Genomic DNA, 19,499 nt, shown 5'->3' on the forward strand with positions numbered 1-19,499 from the left:
CCAGTGTTTTGCCTATAACTTTCCAACCGTTTATCCAAATTTCACATTCTTTATACGGTTGGATTCAGCACACAAAAACGAAGAACATAACGCGGACCAAAAGTCCAAAACAGTTACGAAAATAAACAGAATTTAGTAAACAAGACACACAATGTATCAAACACACAACTCACACACACATTGGGGGGGGGGGGTTGGTTTGGTTCAAGTGACCTATTTCTATTGCATGAAAGTAAATGGACTTTGAATTTAAATGAGAATGGCAGAGATGAATTATCAAAAAGTGAAAGTACCAAGTAACAAACACTAGGGTTTCGGAATCCACCGTAAACAATTCTACCATGTTCATGGATACTCAAGTCATGAACTCTAAACGTATTGATGAAAATGTTCGCAATCAAGACCATGGGTCGTGGCTCAAGACGCATTGATTCTCTCTAATATACGTAAAGTGCATGGTTCGTGCTACAATACTTGTGCCCTCCCCATAACCGAACCTAGGTATGGTTCGTACTTCGATTCAATTACAAGGAGAACCCATTAAGTTCAAAGAGAATATGAACATCACAAGAATCCTAATAGCATGGTGTTTACATTAGGTATTCAAGAAACCAATTCACATGGATGATTCTTACTTCATCCATTTATTGCTTAGGAAAACATGAAGATACACATAATCCCAACAACCTCAAGAAGCATGCTTTCAAAGGTAATCAATCAAGGAAAACACACATCAAGGATAGATTAATTTGGTGAATTGGAATTCATCAATTGTTGTCAAGAAACCAATTCACATGATGCTCACTTAAACAAGTTCAATCATTTGTTGCTAATTAGAAATTATGTTCTTGGTTATCTTACACAACTTCTCAACTTTAGCTACATGCATACAACCTAAGGTGATTAAGCAAAGGAAGCAAACACATATCATAAGATTCAATAGTGAATGGGGTTCATCAACAACATCTAGAAATTCATACACTCAAAGCATCAAAACAATAAGGTATTCATGTTTAGGGCTTCAACCTAAGCCCTAGCTATGGAGTTTAGTTCCTCATACTTATTTCAAATACAAACTCAAAACAAAACTAGAAAGAAGTTACAGATTTTGTGAACATGGGAGCTCAAGGTCTTCAATGGTGGAAATCTCTTCCACTTCTTGCTTTGTTGCCCTTGTCTTCCTCCTTGAGCTCCCTAGCTCCAAGCTTCATCTCTAGCTCCACAAAACTCTGCAAATTGTGGAATGATTCTGATTGCAATGGCTGATGCTCTTTGCACTCCTCTCTCCTCCTTTCCAGCTTTTCCAAAATATCTTTTAATATAAAACAATTACTTTTGTTAAAGCCTTAAGCCTTGTCCCCTTTGTCATGATGAAGCCTTGACTTCACAAAGATGCCAAATGCTTCAGAAAATATCTCTTTTACAAAGGTAATTCCTTGTTACCAAGAGTTATGGTAACAAGAAATTAAGATGACACAAAGGAGGTGAAAGCTGGCCAAAATCGGAATTCCAGAGCTGCTGTAACATATAGGATCAGTTGGATAGGCTAAACTTGTCCAATGGAGCTCAAATTTGGATATGTTGTAGTTAACATCCATTGGAACAAGTTTCATGAAGATCTTCACCTCATCCGAGCATTGGAGCATGCTGATCCAAGGCCAAGAAGTTGACCTACGAAAATGAACAAAATCAGAATTTATAACCAATAATGCACTTTTAGCTCATTTTCATTCTAACCAAGGTAAAATCTAAGAAAACACAAAAAGGAAGTAAAAAGCTATAAAATGTCAAGAACTAACTCAAAATAATAGGTGAATAACATGAAAAATCATGTGTAAAAATGAACCGAACAGTTACCTCCCACAAATGTGAAGTACCCTGATGTTGATCGTCTATCAGTGACATTCCCTGCCCAATCTGCATCTGTATAGCCACTGATATTCAGATGACCATTTTTAGAGAACATAAGTCATTTACCCGGTGCGGACTTCAAATATTTAAGAATCCGAAGAACCGCATCCATATGATCTTCACTTGGACAATGCATAAACTGACTAGCAACACTTACAGCATACGCGATGTCGGGTCGGGTATGGGATAGGTAGATCAGTCGTCCCACCAATCTTTGATATCTTTCTTTGTTAGTGGGTACTTGATTGGGATATTCCCCAAGGCGGTGATTCTGAACGATTGGGGTGTCCACAGGTTTGCAATCTAACATTCCCGTTTCTGCCAATAAATCTAGAACATACTTCCGTTGTGAGAGAAATATGCCTTGCTTTGTGTAGGGGCTTTTTCCTTCCGGCAGCGAGTGGGCTGGACTGATGAAGTTGTCCCCTTTGTTTGAGTTCGAAAATTAAGCCCCAAAATGCTTCGAAAGGGCAGCAAAGCCTTAGGAAGTATTTTGGTTATCTTCTCCAACAAAAACAATAGAAAGTTACAGATAATTTCTTCACATTCACAGATGAACTTTTGGGCTTAGCATGAGGGGCATGTGGCATGAGAGCAAAGTTATCATGGGTTTAGCACTTTTGGAAAGAGAAAGCTTGTGGGTTCCTATGGAGGTCAGAGGTTCTAATGGAAGAGAGGAGAGGTTCTAAGGAAGAGAGTTTTAGGTGGTTTTCGTAGCTTCCGGCAGCTCGACAGTGACTCTGTCAGAGCTGTAGCAATTTTGCCAAAGCAGGGGAGATGGGGGAAATGGGCTAGCAAAGCACGAAAATTTGCTGGGTTTGCAAGAGAGAAAGCTTGCTCTCTGAAGGCTGTCGATTGTTGTTGTTTGGCTGGGTGGAAGAGGCCCTATTTATAGTTGCTGGGGTTTGCTCTTCTTCAAGAAACCCTAATGGTTTCTTCCTAACTTAGCTAGGCTTTCTTCTTCCTTTCTCCTCTTCCCTCTTGACTTACCTCATAGTGGCAAGGTCAGTTCTGCCCAATCCCACAAAATCAGATGTTTTGGGTGCTCTAAGCCTCTTCCAGCGGCGACCTCATAAGGGAGCTTCCCCTTTTCACCCATCTTCTTTCTCCTCTTTCTTCCTCTTTCCATGGCCCAGTCTGATGAAGGAAAGAAAGTGACTGTACCCGTTGGTTTAAGGGGTAGCATCCTCCTTTGCATGCCAAAATCCCTTGGTTTCTTGAATTCCTACACTTGGAACTAGTTCCCAGCAGCTACCTATGTATAGATTTCCAACGTTGGTTTTGCTTTTCAAACTGAGTGCTAGGTCTGATGCTGCCCTCTCATTCTAATTTTATAAGTCTTTTAAGTCCACCACATGATTCATCCAACGAATGGGATATTTTGATCAAGTGTTGGCTTATTTTAATTGGGGCAATGGGCTTATCTTGGTTGGGCTATGCTAATTGGGTCAATAGACTTATTTGGCTAGTTTATTCTAATGGGCTTACTTTGGTTGAGGCAATGATCCATCTCCTTCCTTGTGCTTACCCATGTTTGGGCCTAAGAAAATGGGCTTGAGTCTCGAGGCCCCCAAGCGACCCGAGACTTCCATTTCTTGGCCCATCGATGGGCCCCGTGATAACTTGTCACCATCCATACCACAACCCACTCAAGCAAGCCCCGGGCATTTGAGTGGCTTGGGCCCACTTAAGCTTGCAGTGTAATTGGGTGTGAAATAACGATTTCCCACTTGGCACGGCATGTTGCTTGTCATACTGACGCTTGATAAAATAATTAGCACGGACTTGCAGAGCTAAATGCATTTTATGCTTTTAATCTTATTTTCTAGCATGATGGATTTTTATTTGGCATGGCATGCAAAGTATAATTCGTGCATGGCAGATTTTCGCGTGCTCCAAATTAAGTCTTTTCTCAATAATATATAGCTTTTGGGCCATGAATTCATTCGGGCCTAACCATGAATTTTTTGGGCCTCAACATTAGCCCCCTTAATTATAAGGGCCATGGACAGGTGCTGGAATGGGCCTGATAATTAAAACTCAACCCAAAAAATCAGATTTGTAATTATAGGGCACCTCTCTTCTTCCCGCGTGCAAAATGACGGCGTGCCATGATGGAACGGTTGCTTGCGGTTTCCCAATACCAACTGCCTTCTTCCTCCTTTTTATTATTTTTTTTTGTTTCTCGTTCCGCACACCAGACCCAACTTTTTGGTTTTCTTCCTTCCTTTCCTTTTCTCTTTCCACGCATCAGACACAAAACCTCCTTCCTCACTTGTCTCTTCGTTCTCCCACAAACCCACAACGAGCAAAAGTAGAATCAGCCAAAATCCATCCATCTTCGACCGCTGGAAGAGAAAATCGAGCCGAGCTCGACTCCGCCCTCCTTCTCCGTACAAGGAAACCCGCTCGCCGCCGCCGGAAAGAGCCTCGTTGTGCGCGCTCCCCTTCTCGGAACCCCCGATTCCTTCTCTTCTTAGCGTATCTCAGGCCACCCTCCGGGAAATTTAGAAAGGTAAGCCCCTTCCTTTGTTTTCCCCTGGATCTGTTAAGAAATTTGTTGGTTTTCTCATACCCAGGGATTCTACCCTTGCTTTGGCAGCCAATCGGCAGACCCTTTAGACCCGTTTCGTCGCCGTCGTAACGGGAGTTCGTACGGTGCGGGTATCGGCAAGGAAGAGCTCGTACTGATCTTCTGGGGTTCTCCTTTCGCTGGTTTGCCCTTTCACGAGCTGCTGGAAGGGCACCATATTTCATCGGTGAGTTCCCTCTTTTCCCTTTTCCATTTTTTTTTTTTTTTTTTTGGTTTCCCTTTCTTGCACTGATTTCTTTTGCGTTTATGGGAGGGTTGAAACTTGAACGATGTGTTCCCTTTTCTTTTTGGTGCAGGTGGCCACGTCTCTGATACACGCAGGGATAGGTGCTGGAAACCTTGCCCTCGCATTCTTTGCTGCTGGAATCTCTGAGTGCCTGTGCTTCCGAATTTTGAGCACTTAGCTTCTTATACCGATCTATTGGTGAGCAATTCTGCCAATTTAAGCGTCTTAAGCATAAGTATAGACTGGTGCTTGGCCTAGGCTTACCCTCTTTACGAACACATGCTTGTTTGATGGTGTATGCATTTGTTTATTTTTTTTGTCGCTGCTGGAAATAGAGATTGACAGAAGGCATGTCTTGTGATGCTTGTTTCTTTTTTAGAGAGGATTTACTCGTCACACCTGCTGATCACAAAGTGATACTTTTGCCTGTCATGAGCTTGAACTTTAATTTGCATGTTTACTTGGAAAAACTCGACCTGCCATGCTTGGCGCATATTTAGCATGTGCTGAAAAAATTATTTCCCCCTTTCTTTTTAGGAACTTCCCAAATCAAAAGCAAAGGCAAGGAGGCTCCCTTAATTCCAAAGCGCCGAAGCATGCGCATACTTCAAACAAGATTCGCCAATGCCCGCAAAGGTAGGAGCGAAAGCTCGGGGCCTAAGGTAGTAGTGGCAGTTGATGACGGAAGTGACAAAGATGAGGACACTGTCAAAACTAGGATTAGTGCCCATGAGCAAGAGGGCATTTGCAGCACGAGTGGCACGGATAAGGATCTTGACGAGGACCAATATTACAGCCGTGATGAGGGCACCTACCCGGATGCTGATACTTTCTCATAGGTTGGCCCTAGCCTTCCTGCTGTTGATACTACGCAGACTGCCGACGAGGGACCCATCCCTTGTTCTCCATTTTCTATGTCTCGGCTTAGCCTCCTCTTAGGTCACTCATCACTTAGACTTGCTTTTCTTTCTTTTCTCAGGTTGAGGGCGCTTCACAAGGCGCGGAAGGCGCACCCTTTACTCCTCCGATTGACGCCACTGTCGTTGTTACTCCGCCTCTTCCAGCAGCAACAATTCCTACTTCTACCTTCCTCGACATAGCTGCTAGCACCACTCCAGACCTTCCTGCAGCATCAACTCTTGCTTCAGCCCTCCTTGACATAGCTGCCGGTACCTCTTCAGGCCTTCCAGCAGCGTCAATTCCTGGTGACGTCCTTGATGTGGGTCACCCAATTGGCAGTGCTTCCACAAAAATTCTTACTGTAGAGTGCTTATTGGAGAAAAACATGTCTTGGCAAAATTGGGAGACTTCCTTCATGGCGTTCAAAGCTTTCTTTGATGGTGGCGTCAAGGTTCTCCGGTCCGTCGACAAACTTCTTACTCTCTGTTACAGGTTCAATGGGTATGCAATCTTCCTAGGTGCCTTCGTGTACCCAGAAACAGTTGGAGCCTTGAGGAAATTTATGGACAAGTATGGATGCTTTGCAGAGGTCACGGGTATCACTTCATCCTTTTCCAGGAGCGCCGCCTTCCGAGCTTTGGGTTTGGCACTTCATGGAATGGACTCTATGGAGCTTTTGGACATCACGGATCACCGGCTCCTTTGCTGGCGAGATGCGATATGTGAGGCCGTGACTTTAGGGTTTCCTATGGACCTTCTTCTCAATCTAGTGAGAAATTTAGCACGTGCTGTATTTGGAGCACGAGCTATTGATAGCATGAGATCGCTGCCGGGCTCTGATGAGATAAAGGCTGCAGCTGATGCGCTGAACCTAAAGCAGCGCGAACTGGAAGACAAGCATCGTGAGTTCCATGCCTCGCTTCTTGCTAAGGGTGTCTCGGTTGATAGTGCCAAATGCGTGGCTGAGGCAGCGGCCAGGTCGTCTCTCAAGGCCTCCTCCGTTCTCTTCGGGCATTCTTCATAGTTTTAAGGTACGCGATCTTTTTTTCTTTTTTTTTTTCCTTCTTTTTTCTTTATTTCCCTATCGCACCACTTCTTCCAGCATCACCTGGCCTTGACGCATGCCTTCTCTCCCTCTCTTTTTTTCGCAGGTTACCCCCTTTGACTTGGAGCCACTTGAATTGATGTGCAGTTCCTCATGACCATAGGACATATCAACCTTCAGCATGTATCACTTTATTTTTTGTTATGGTTATGTATCTTTTGGATAATCTAACGACTATGTCGTTATAGCTTTGCGATGTAATTTTGAACCGCTGGCACTCATGTCAACTTCTGAATGCTTGAAGGATATTGTAATCTCATATATATATATATATATATATATATATATATATATATATATATATCTATTGCTTGTTTGGAAAACTTGTTCTTGTGAATTCCTGGAGACTTTCTGAAAAGTTGGATATCTAAGAAAAACAAGGCATATGCCGCCAAAATTTTGGTGGGGGTAGAACTTCTAAATTTTCTTTGCATGGCTTGCGTAATTATCAGACCTGAAAAACACACCCCCATCATGCCTTGAAGGGGCCAGGTTAATGTGCATGGTTTTTCCCAGAATTCCAGATGTTTTTCATTGCTTATTGAGAGGGTGCAATTGTTCCAGCACCTCAAGAATTGCATGCCCCCCTTTTTTTTGTAATAGCTTGGCTCACATTATTTTGCTTAGGCGTGATGCTTGCTGACAGCTTGGGACCCCATCCGAGTGGCTTTGCTTGGCATGTTTGACTGCTAAGTAGCGTGTGTTTTTTTTTTTATTGTCATTATTTATTTATGTATATATATATAGTGTTTGGTGCAAAGTAAGTTTGGGATACATAAAGTAATATTTCAAAGCTTATGCTACCATAGTGGTGCATCATACAAGAATTTTCCAAAATACCAAGTGAGAAAATAGAAGGAGTTCATATCCGAAATGAAAAGAAATGCAATAACAAAAGTGCAGAGCATAAAATTAACTTAGCAGTAGTACGGTTTGAGCCACTTTGCATTGATGAATACTCCAATCAAATTAAGCCCCCAAGTATGAAAGGGCCCAGGGGTGTGCATGACTTGCAATAGCATGAAAGCTTGTGGCTTAGGCATGTATTTGGCATGTGTTGTACTAGGCTGCCATGCTCTGCAGAGATATTCATGAGGGCTACAGCAGCTGCTTCCTTTGCATGTGGCCCAAAGCCAAGTTGATCAAAGAGTGACTTGAATATTGGATTATTTTGGAGGACTTGTGAGGCTGTGGGTTCCTGCTTCAAACCTAGATAATGCTCCATCACACTTGTTTCGGCCTCCGTAAGGTTGTGAAACGTTACATCAGCTGTTTCCTGCAGCACAGATGAAGCCCCCAAGTAGCATTCTTCCGACATGTCCATCGAAAAGACTTCATCGCCTGTGCTATTATCCCATCCATCAGCAAATGGCCATGGGATGTTATAACTTGAAGGTTTCGAATATTTGCACCAGTAAGCCTTCTCCATATTTCCACAAGGTTCCCGCATAGCCTCCGGTGGCTTCGGATCATTCTTCCACGGGTGGCATAACTCATCGTCGTTGAGTAAGTCATCGGAGCATGTGATGACAGCAGCTATCTCTTTGTCTTTTCTTTTGCGTGAATTGTAGTCATTAGAGGATTTGTCATCCTCATCTAATGTCTGGTGTGCTTCTTCCTCTTCACTCCTCCAAGCTTCCTGCCCAATTAACTTAACTGACATGCTCGTTTTCCTTGCTGCTTCCAGCAGCCGAGAGAATTGGCTAATGCCAATATTCTCCAAATAAACCCTATAGTCTGCCACAATATTGCTAATGCAAATTTCGACCAGCGCCTCCTCATCCTTCTCATCATAGCAATCCAAGGCCAGGTCCCGGAACCTGCGCACAAAGTCCACGGGATCCTCCCCATGTTTTTGGCGAGTGTTGTTGAGTTGAGTGGTTGTGACTCTTTCCTCATGCTGGAAGTACTTTTTGCAGAACCTACTTGCCAAATCCTCCCATGAACGAACAGACCCTGGTGCTAGTGTCGTATACCACGTATAAGCACGATCGGTAAGGCTCTTTGAGAACTCGCGGAGCCGGAGATTATGGTTGCCAGCATGTGGTCCCAAGGCATCGAGAAAGCGGTTGACATGCTCCTTTGGGCTTCCTTTCCTCCCATCAAAGAGGACAAAGGTTGGTGTTTCATAGCCCTTAGGATATGGCTACTGGAGCAGGCTCGATGGATACGGTGGTTGAGGAATATACTTCCAATCCTCTTGGCTTCTACTCAGCTCCTTTTCTAGCATGGCAATGACATCTTCTTGAGTGACAAAAGATGGTCCCTTCTGTTCAGACCCCTTTCCAGCAGCAGCAGACTCCTCTTGTGGGTGTCTCTCATTTTCTTCACTTGGCTTGGAGACCGAACTTTTCAGCTCCTTGATCGTGTCTGCCATCTCCTTCTGAGCTTCTCCCATGGCATGGATGGCAGCTATGAGGTCGGAGAGAGTGAAAGCTCCCTCACTTGCACGTCCTTCTTCTCTAGAGGAGGCATTTTGCCTTGATTCCGAATCATCATGGTCTGGCCCATCTTGAGAGGTCATATTGTTGCTTCTAGTCTTCTTCTTCGGAGGCATTGGATCAGATATTGGCTTAATCCCCAGCAGAGTCGCCAATTTATGTAGGGGCTTTTTCCTTCCGGCAGCGAGTGGGCTGGACTGATGAAGTTGTCCCCTTTGTTTGAGTTAGAAAATTAAGCCCCAAAATGCTTCGAAAGGGCAGCAAAGCCTTAGGAAGTATTTTGGTTATCTTCTCCAACAAAAACAACAGAAAGTTACAGATAATTTCTTCACATTCACAGATGAACTTTTGGGCTTAGCATGAGGGGCATGTGGCATGAGAGCAAAGTTATCATGGGTTTAGCACTTTTGGAAAGAGAAAGCTTGTGGGTTCCTATGGAGGTCAGAGGTTCTAATGGAAGAGAGGAGAGGTTCTAAGGAAGAGAGTTTTAGGTGGTTTTCGTAGCTTCCGGCAGCTCGACAGTGACTCTGTCAGAGCTGTAGCAATTTTGCCAAAGCAGGGGAGATGGGGGAAATGGGCTAGCAAAGCACGAAAATTTGCTGGGTTTGCAAGAGAGAAAGCTTGCTCTCTGAAGGCTGTCGATTGTTGTTGTTTGGCTGGGTGGAAGAGGCCCTATTTATAGTTGCTGGAGTTTGCTCTTCTTCAAGAAACCCTAATGGTTTCTTCCTAACTTAGCTAGGCTTTCTTCTTCCTTTCTCCTCTTCCCTCTTGACTTACCTCATAGTGGCAAGGTCAGTTCTGCCCAATCCCACAAAATCAGATGTTTTGGGTGCTCTAAGCCTCTTCCAGCGGCGACCTCATAAGGGAGCTTCCCCTTTTCACCCATCTTCTTTCTCCTCTTTCTTCCTCTTTCCATGGCCCAGTCTGATGAAGGAAAGAAAGTGACTGTACCCGTTGGTTTAAGGGGTAGCATCCTCCTTTGCATGCCAAAATCCCTTGGTTTCTTGAATTCCTACACTTGGAACTAGTTCCCAGCAGCTACCTATGTGTAGATTTCCAACGTTGGTTTTGCTTTTCAAACTGAGTGCTAGGTCTGATGCTGCCCTCTCATTCTAATTTTATAAGTCTTTTAAGTCCACCACATGATTCATCCAACGAATGGGATATTTTGATCAAGTGTTGGCTTATTTTAATTGGGGCAATGGGCTTATCTTGGTTGGGCTATGCTAATTGGGTCAATAGACTTATTTGGCTAGTTTATTCTAATGGGCTTACTTTGGTTGAGGCAATGATCCATCTCCTTCCTTGTGCTTACCCATGTTTGGGCCTAAGAAAATGGGCTTGAGTCTCGAGGCCCCCAAGCGACCCGAGACTTCCATTTCTTGGCCCATCGATGGGCCCCGTGATAACTTGTCACCATCCATACCACAACCCACTCAAGCAAGCCCCGGGCATTTGAGTGGCTTGGGCCCACTTAAGCTTGCAGTGTAATTGGGTGTGAAATAACGATTTCCCACTTGGCACGGCATGTTGCTTGTCATACTGACGATTGATAAAATAATTAGCACGGACTTGCAGAGCTAAATGCATATTATGCTTTTAATCTTATTTTCTAGCATGATGGATTTTTATTTGGCATGGCATGCAAAGTATAATTCGTGCATGGCAGATTTTCGCATGCTCCAAATTAAGTCTTTTCTCGATAATATATTGCTTTTGGGCCATGAATTCATTCGGGCCTAACCATGAATTTTTTGGGCCTCAACACTTTGATCGAGCAACTTCAATGCCCAAGAAGTACTTGAGTCCACCAAGATTTTTCATTTCAAACTCTTTTGCCAAACATTGTTGTAGTTGAGAAATTTCTTGCTTATCATTCCCAGTAATAATCATATCGTCGACATAAATGATAAGAGCTGTTACCTTTCCTCCCTTGTGTTTTAAGAACAGAGTATGGTCAGAATTACTCTGCTTAAAACCATAATTCTTCATTGCCAAGGTAAAACGCCCAAACCATGCCCGAGGAGACTGCTTCAATCCATATAATGCCTTTCGTAGTCTGCACACCACATTAGCAGGAGTAGATGTAACATATCCTGGTGGGATATCCATGTACACTTCTTCTGTGAGTTCTCCATGGAGAAATGCATTCTTCACATCAAATTGGTGGAGAGGCCAATCAAGATTTGCTGCAATGGACAATAGCACTCGAACAGTGTTAAGTTTTGCAACAGGGGCAAAGGTTTCTTCATAGTCAATATCATATGTTTGCGTGTATCCCTTTGCCAGAAGTCATCCACCTTCATTCATTTTTATTTCTTCTTTCTTTTTGGGTTGTTGCAGACTCCTCTCCATCTTTTATTCCTTTTCTCCAGTTGTCGGCTGCCCATCTCCATTCCACCTTTCCTTACATTTGTTTCTGCCACGAGACTGACATGTTTGAGTCTCTTTACTATTATTTCATTTTCTCTTCTTCCAAATCTCAACCCTCTACCAGTGTCAGATTTTAGGGGGAGATAGATGCAACTTTATTTGGGTGCTGCAACTTTATTGTCATTAACCGGTGTTGCTTTCTCCAAATCTCGACTCTCATACGTCGTCGGATTTGAGGGGGAGTGACATTGCTGCTCATCTATTCCGCTGCAATTCTGTTACCTATCTGCCATGACTGATTCTTCTACATCTGAGCTTCAGTCAGCTTCTGTTTCTCAAGTGCCACTGCTTTTATGGTTCTGACAACCCCTTTTCTTCAGGGGGAGAGGAGGAGTGAAGAGAAGTTGTGTCTGCAATAATGGAAGTATTTGTGACGCTGCTAGTATTGTTGTTGCTGCCTACTATATCCTTTGCTAGTGCCAGCTGCTGCCTTTTGTGTCCCTTTGCTGTTAATAGTGTTGTTGCTCCTACCTGCTGCCTTTTGTGTCCCTTTGCTGTTAACAGTGTTGTTGCTCCTACCTGTTATGACTCTTGTTGGGGACAGTGTTGCTGGGGATAGTTATATTGCTCTTGCTGGTGCTAGTGTCTTAGATTTCTCTCACTGGTGCTAGTTCCACTAATCATATGGCTCCATCGACCCCTTCTCTTCAGGGGGAGAGGGGAGTGAAGAGAAGTTGCCTCAGCTGTTGCTACTGCCACAGTTGTTTGCCCTGCCTTGTCTTGCTGGTGCCAGTGCCTTATATTGCTCTTGCTGGTGCCAGTGTTGCTCTTGCTGCTGCCAGTGTTGTTGTCTCTTGTTGAGGACAGTGTTGTTGTTGCTTCTGCCGTGTTCACAGGGTTTCTGTGTCATTGCCGTGTTCACAGGGTTTCTGTGTCCTTTACCTTACCTTTGCCGTGTTCACAGGGATTTTGTGTCCTATACCTTACCTTTGCTGTGTTCACAGGGTTTCTGTGTTCTTACCGTGTTCACAGGGTTTTTGTGTTCTTTGCTTTGCCTTTGCCTTGTTCGCATGGTTTATGTGATCTACCGACCAACCGGCTGCACTTGGATTTGGTGTTGCCACCGACAGACTGAAATGATTAACTTCGATGTGGCCTTTGCTCCACGTGTGGCCCACCATGTAGTGGTCCCACGTGAGGGGGCATGTTGAAGTGGATCGACATTCTATTAAGAAGAAGCTTGATGCGGAAATATTAATAACGACAGTCTCTCTTTTGGCAAGTTGGTCATTGATGATATCTATGCACCAACTTGAGGGGGAGTGTTAGCAATAGTCAATTAATGAGGATTAGTTTGGCACCTATAATGGTTGGTAGCCTACAATGTTTAGTCAATTAATGAGGATTAGTTTGGCACCTACAATGTTTAGTCAATTAATGAGGATTAGTTTGGTTGCCTAACTAGGTTGGTTGCCTAACTTGGTTGGTTGCCTAACTTGGGGGGCTTGACTAATGTCCTAGGAACTTGTATATATATGTGTTGATTGTACGTAATGAAACATAAGTGAAAATCAGAAAATATTCTACAACTCTCATTCTCTCTACACTTTCCACTCTCTACTCTCAATATTCTCTATGTTTTGACATGGTATCAGAGCCTAATGGCTAATCCTTAAGATCCTCTATCAAATTGAGAGTCGTTGGCGTTTTTTCATGTTGCTGTAAATTCTCTTGTTTCTATTAAATTTCCTCTCTTTTATTTGTATGGGCAATAAGTCCCTTGGCCACGATGGCCTAATTTGTTTCCTATGGGTAGTACGTTCCTTGATCACCATGATCTCTTTCCTCCGTGAGCCTCGTCATCGCTCACCGAGCCATTTCCTTTCCTCCGCGAGCCTCGTCACCGCTCGTTGAGCCTTTTCCTACTCGGCTTTGTCTCTGTCATGCCGAGCTACACTACTGCCGCTGTTCCCTTTGCATAGCCACTCTGGTGTTTGCATCTCTCTCAAGCTCTAACGAGCTCTCTTATGTTTTTCTTTGACTTGTCTGCTGGTCTCTGTCTTCTTTGCTGCTCTCTTGAGCTGCCTTTCTCCTTCTCCTTTTTTTTTTAGCAATCTCTCTATTTTGTTCTCTTTCATTTCTGGTGTCTGTATACCTATGAAACCACTTCTCTTTATTCTTCCTTTTTTTGGAGCCACTTCTTTTCTTCCGCTCCTTTTTTTTCTAAAACTTGCATGCTCCATTTCCCATGTTTTTCTCTCTTTTACTACCTAGCCCACGTGATGGTTGTCCCTCTTTAATTATTTTTTCTTATCCTCTCCTCTTCCAATTTGCTCTTCTTTTCTTTATTGATTTTATTTGCTTTTGCCAACTTGTTGGCCCAAGGGTGTTTTATTTTCTTGTCTTATTCCTATCTTGCCTTTTTTTTTTCCTTTCCAATTTGACTATTTTTCTCTTTCACGCCAATAACTTGGCTTCCTTTTCCCTTTATTTTATTGGACTTGTTTTGCACCATATGCCTCTTCCGTTTCAACACCTCTTACACTTGTCAACATCACCTACCCTATCTATACAATATTTGTCCCTTTCTCTCTGTCAAATTAGGAAGATATATTGAAGGTTGAGTAGAGAGAATGGAGAGTGTAGAGAATTTGGAAGCTATGCATATTTTCTGATTTCAACTTGTGTTTCATTACTTACAATCAACACATATATATACAAGTTCCTAAGACATTAGTCAAGCCCCCCAAGTTAGGCAACCAACCAAGTTAGGCAACCAACCTAGTTAGGCAACCAAACTAATCCTCATTAATTGACTAAACATTGTAGGCTACCAACCATTGTAGGTGCCAAACTAATCTTCATTAATTGACTATTGCTAACACTCCCCCTCAAGTTGGTGCAAAGATATCACCAATGCCCAACTTGATCAGTGAGTTGTGGAATACTCTGCTAGAAACTGCTTTTGTCAAAATATCTGCCAGCTGGTCTTCGGACTTGACAAACGGAAGCTGAATTTCTTTATTGTCAAGTTTTTCTTTAATGAAGTGTCGATCCACTTCAACATGTTTAGTGCGATCATGTTGGACTGGATTGTGTGCAATGGATATTGAAGCCTTGTTATCACACTGGAGATGCATTCCTAATGTAGGTGCATATCCAATCTCTGTAAGCAATTTCTTTAACCAAAGGAGTTCGCAAATTCCTTTGGTCATTCCTCTGAATTCGGCTTCTGCACTAGACAAAGCAACAACATTTTGTTTCTTGCTTCTCCAAGTAACCAAGTTACCTCCCACAAATGTGAAGTACCCTAATGTTGATCGTCTATCAGTGACATTCCCTGCCCAATCTGCATATGTATAGCCACTGATATTCAGATGACCATTTTTAGAGAACATAAGTCATTTACCCGGTGCGGACTTCAAATATTTAAGAATCCGAAGAACCGCATCCATATGATCTTCACTTGGACAATGCATAAACTGACTAGCAACACTTACAGCATACGCGATGTCGGGTCGGGTATGGGATAGGTAGATCAGTCGTCCCACCAATCTTTGATATCTTTCTTTGTTAGTGGGTACTTGATTGGGATATTCCCCAAGGCAGTGATTCTGAACGATTGGGGTGTCCACAGGTTTGCAATCTAACATTCCCGTTTCTGCCAATAAATCTAGAACATACTTCCGTTGTGAGAGAAATATGCCTTGCTTTGATCGAGCAACTTCAATGCCCAAGAAGTACTTGAGTCCACCAAGATTTTTCATTTCAAATTCCTTTGCCAAACATTGTTGTAGTTGAGAAATTTCTTGCTTATCATTCCCAGTAATAATCATATCGTCGACATAAATGATAAGAGCTGTTACCTTTCCTCCCTTGTGTTTTAAGAACAGAGTATGGTCAGAATTACTCTGCTTAAAACCATAATTCTTCATTGCCAAGGTAAAACGCCCAAACCATGCCCGAGGAGACTGCTTCAATCCATATAATGCCTTTCGTAGTCTGCACACCACATTAGCAGGAGTAGATGTAACATATCCTGGTGGGATATCCATGTACACTTCTTCTGTGAGTTCTCCATGGAGAAAGGCATTCTTCACATCAAATTGGTGGAGAGGCCAATCAAGATTTGCTGCAATGGACAATAGCACTCGAACAGTGTTAAGTTTTGCAACAGGGGCAAAGGTTTCTTCATAGTCAATACCATATGTTTGCGTGTATCCCTTTGCCACAAGTCGTGCTTTGTAACGTTCAATTGACCCATCAGGATTGTATTTCAAGGTGTAAACCCATCTGCATCCAACAGTCCCTTTTTCCTCGAGGCAAATTCTTTACACTCTCCATTCTCTCTACTAAACCTTCAATATATCTTCCTAATTTGACATGGTATCAGAGCAGCGATCTTGCTGACTCTAGTCTCGAATCGTTGCTGCAATCATGGGAGAAAACGATTTCTTTCCCACTGAAAGTAGCACCACCGATCCGGCTACTCCTTCTCAACCAACCTTCACAGAATTTGCTACTCAAATGGCTGAGTTGATGAAGACACAAGCATCAACATCGACTACGACTCCGACAATTACCTACGAAACCTCCTCTGCACAAATTGGCATTAAATTGGATGGCTCCAACTATGCCTTATGGTCTCAAGTTATTGAGATGTATGTTGCTGGCAAAGACAAGCAGTGATATCTCACTGGTGAACTCCCAGCACCTTCTCAGACAGACTCTACATTCAACCGATGACGGACAGAAAATGCAATTGTGAAAGGGTGGCTAATCAACTCCATGGAGCCAAGGTTGATTGACAACTTCATTAGATTCCCGACGGCCAAAGGAGTATGGGATGCAATAGCCACAACTTACTTTGATGGCACTGACACCTCCCAGGTGTATGATCTTAAAAGGCGAATCTCCCGTATGCGACAAGGGGGAGGCTCGATTGAAACTTACTACAATGATCTCCAAGGCTTATGAAGAGAAATCGATTTTCGTCGTCCAAATGAGATGAAGTGTGAGCTGGATATCAAGAAATACTATGATATCATCCAAGAAGATCGAGTTTATATTTTCTTGGATGGTTTGGATGATCGACTTGACAAAGCCCGAAGTGATGTGCTCCAAATGAGTCCATTTCCTACAGTAGAGCAAGCCTATGCTCATGTTCGACGAGAAGATATTCGACAAGCTGTGATGTTAGGAGCTCCAACACCAACCGGAGTAGGATTGGCAACAAAAGGAACATACCGACCCTGTCGCCCAACTTCAACCCCAGTTGCTGCTTCTCTCCAGCTACAGACCACTACCAACAAGATGACTACTCCACCACCTTCTCGACCCAAGGCTCCCACCGATGGGAATGGTTGCACTCACTGCGGGAATCCAAAACACACTCGAGAAACCTGTTTTAAATTACATGGCTATCCAGATTGGTGGGAGGGTCTCAAGGCTCGTAAACTTGCTGCTGGAGGAACGGGTCGTGCTGCCCTTGTCACCATGGACTCTCCGATAACATTAATTCCTCATGAAGAATCTACCTCAGCACCAGAAAAGAACTCTTCATCTTTAAGTGACTCAGGTAACTGTGGATATGTATTTCATACATCATATACAAGTGACTCCACATGTTGGATTATTGATTCAGGAGCCACAAATCATATGACGTTCGATCCAACTGATTTTCTAAGTACAACTACACCACAACGAACAAGTATTGCCAATGCAAATGGTGTTACCTCTCCCGTGGTCGGTGCTGGAACCATTAGCCTCTCTCCATCCCTTACTCTTCAAAATACTTTGCTTGTCCCATCGTTGTCTAATAAATTGATGTCTGTTGGCTAAGCTACTGAGCAACTAAATTGTTGTGTACTCATGTATCCCGACTTCTGTTTATTTCAGGATATTCTCACCAAGGAGATCATTGGTCGTGGTACTAAGAGAGGGGGGTTGTACTATGTGGATGATTTCAGTATGGGAAAGGCACATAGTGTGAAGCACTCATCGACTTGGAATGATCGACAACTTTGGCTATGGCACCGACATTTGGGGCATCCGTCTTTTGGCTATATGAGACATCTATTTCCAGATTTGTCTTCAAATTCCTGTACCACTGATTTCCAATGTGATACTTGTATCTTGGCCAAGAGCCACAGAGCCTCTTATCCATCAAGTACAATGTTAAGTTTTGCAAGTGCTTGTGATGGATAAGAGGCTATGTGGCTCTTGGCCAAGATACAAGTATCACATTGGAAATCAGTGGTACATGAATTTGAAGACAAATCTGGAAATAGATGTCTCATATAGCCAAAAGACGGATGCCCCAAACGTCGGTGCCATAGCCAAAGTTGTCGATCCTTCCAAGTCGATGAGTGCTTCACACTATGTGCCTTTCCCATACTGAAATCATCCACATAGTACAACCCCCCTCTCTTAGTACCACGACCAATGATCTCCTTGGTGAGAATATCCTGAAATAAACAGAAGTCGGGATACATGAGTACACAACAATTTAGTTGCTCAGTAGCTTGGCCAACAGACATCAATTTATTAGACAACGATGGGACAAGCAAAGTATTTTGAAGAGTAAGGGATGGAGAGAGGCCAATGGTTCCAGCACCGACCACGGGAGAGGTAACACCATTTGCATTGGCAATACTTGTTCGTTGTGGTGTAGTTGTACTTAGAAAATCAGTTGGATCGAACGTCATATGATTTGTGGCTCCTGAATCAATAATCCAACATGTGGAGTCACTTGTATATGATGTATGAAATACATATCCACAGTTACCTGAGTCACTAAAAGATGAAGAGTTCTTTTCTGGTGCTGAGGTAGATTCTTCATGAGGAATTAATGTTATCGGAGAGTCCATGGTGACAAGGGCAGCACGACCCGTTCCTCCAGCAGCAAGTTTACGAGCCTTGAGACCCTCCCACCAATCTGGATAGCCATGTAATTTAAAACAGGTTTCTCGAGTGTGTTTTGGATTCCCGCAGTGAGTGCAACCATTCCCATCGGTGGGAGCCTTGGGTCGAGAAGGTGGTGGAGTAGTCGTCTTGTTGGTAGTGGTCTGTAGCTGGAGAGAAGCAGCAACTGGGGTTGAAGTTGGGCGAGAGGGTCGGTATGTTCCTTTTGTTGTCAATCCTACTCCGGTTGGTGTTGGAGCTCCTAACACCACAGCTTGTCGAATATCTTCTCGTCGAACATGAGCATAGGCTTGCTCTACTGTAGGAAATAGACTCATTTGGAGCACATCACTTCGGGCTTTGTCAAGTCGATCATCCAAACCATCCAAGAAAATATAAACTCGATCTTCTTGGATGATATCATAGTATTTCTTGATATCCAGCTCACACTTCATCTCATTTGGACGACGAAAATCGATTTCTCTTCATAAGCCTTGGAGATCATTGTAGTAAGTTTCAATCGAGCCTCCCCCTTGTCGCATACGGGAGATTCGCCTTTTAAGATCATACACCTGGGAGGTGTCAGTGCCATCAAAGTAAGTTGTGGCTATTGCATCCCATACTCCTTTGGCCGTCGGGAATCTAATGAAGTTGTCAATCAACCTTGGCTCCATGGAGTTGATTAGCCACCCTTTCACAATTGCATTTTCTGTCCGCCATCGGTTGAATGTAGAGGGTGTCTGAGAAGGTGCTGGGAGTTCACCAATGAGATATCCCAGCTTGTCTTTGCCAGCAACATACATCTCAATAACTTGAGACCATAAGGCATAGTTGGAGCCATCCAATTTAATGCCAATTTGTGCAGAGGAGGTTTCGTAGGTAATTGTCGAAGTCGGAGTCGTAGTCGATGTTGATGCTTGTGTCTTCATCAACTCAGCCATTTGAGTAGCAAATTCTGTGAAGGTAGGTTGAGAAGGAGTAGCCGGATCGGTGGTGCTACTTTCAGTGGGAAAGAAATCGTTTTCTCCCATGATTGCAGCAACGATT

General features: G+C 43.4%; 1 protein-coding gene across 1 annotated transcript; it reads right to left on the reverse strand.

The window, feature by feature from the left end:
* Nucleotides 1-923: 923 nt before the first annotated feature.
* On the reverse strand, nt 924-9,292 carry LOC148297994 (uncharacterized). Its single transcript, XM_088249320.1, has 3 exons — nt 8,975-9,292; nt 1,858-8,881; nt 924-1,671 (listed from the first exon to the last, which is right to left on the reverse strand). Exons 1-2 carry the CDS (start codon nt 9,290-9,292, stop codon nt 7,700-7,702), a joined length of 1,500 nt encoding a protein of 499 aa, XP_088105446.1. The 3' UTR covers nt 924-1,671; nt 1,858-7,699.
* Nucleotides 9,293-19,499: the final 10,207 nt, after the last annotated feature.

Source organism: Prunus avium, chromosome 1, assembly GCF_965620075.1.
Source record: "Prunus avium chromosome 1, drPruAviu1.hap1.1, whole genome shotgun sequence".
In the NCBI taxonomy this organism is placed as follows: domain Eukaryota; kingdom Viridiplantae; phylum Streptophyta; class Magnoliopsida; order Rosales; family Rosaceae; genus Prunus; species Prunus avium.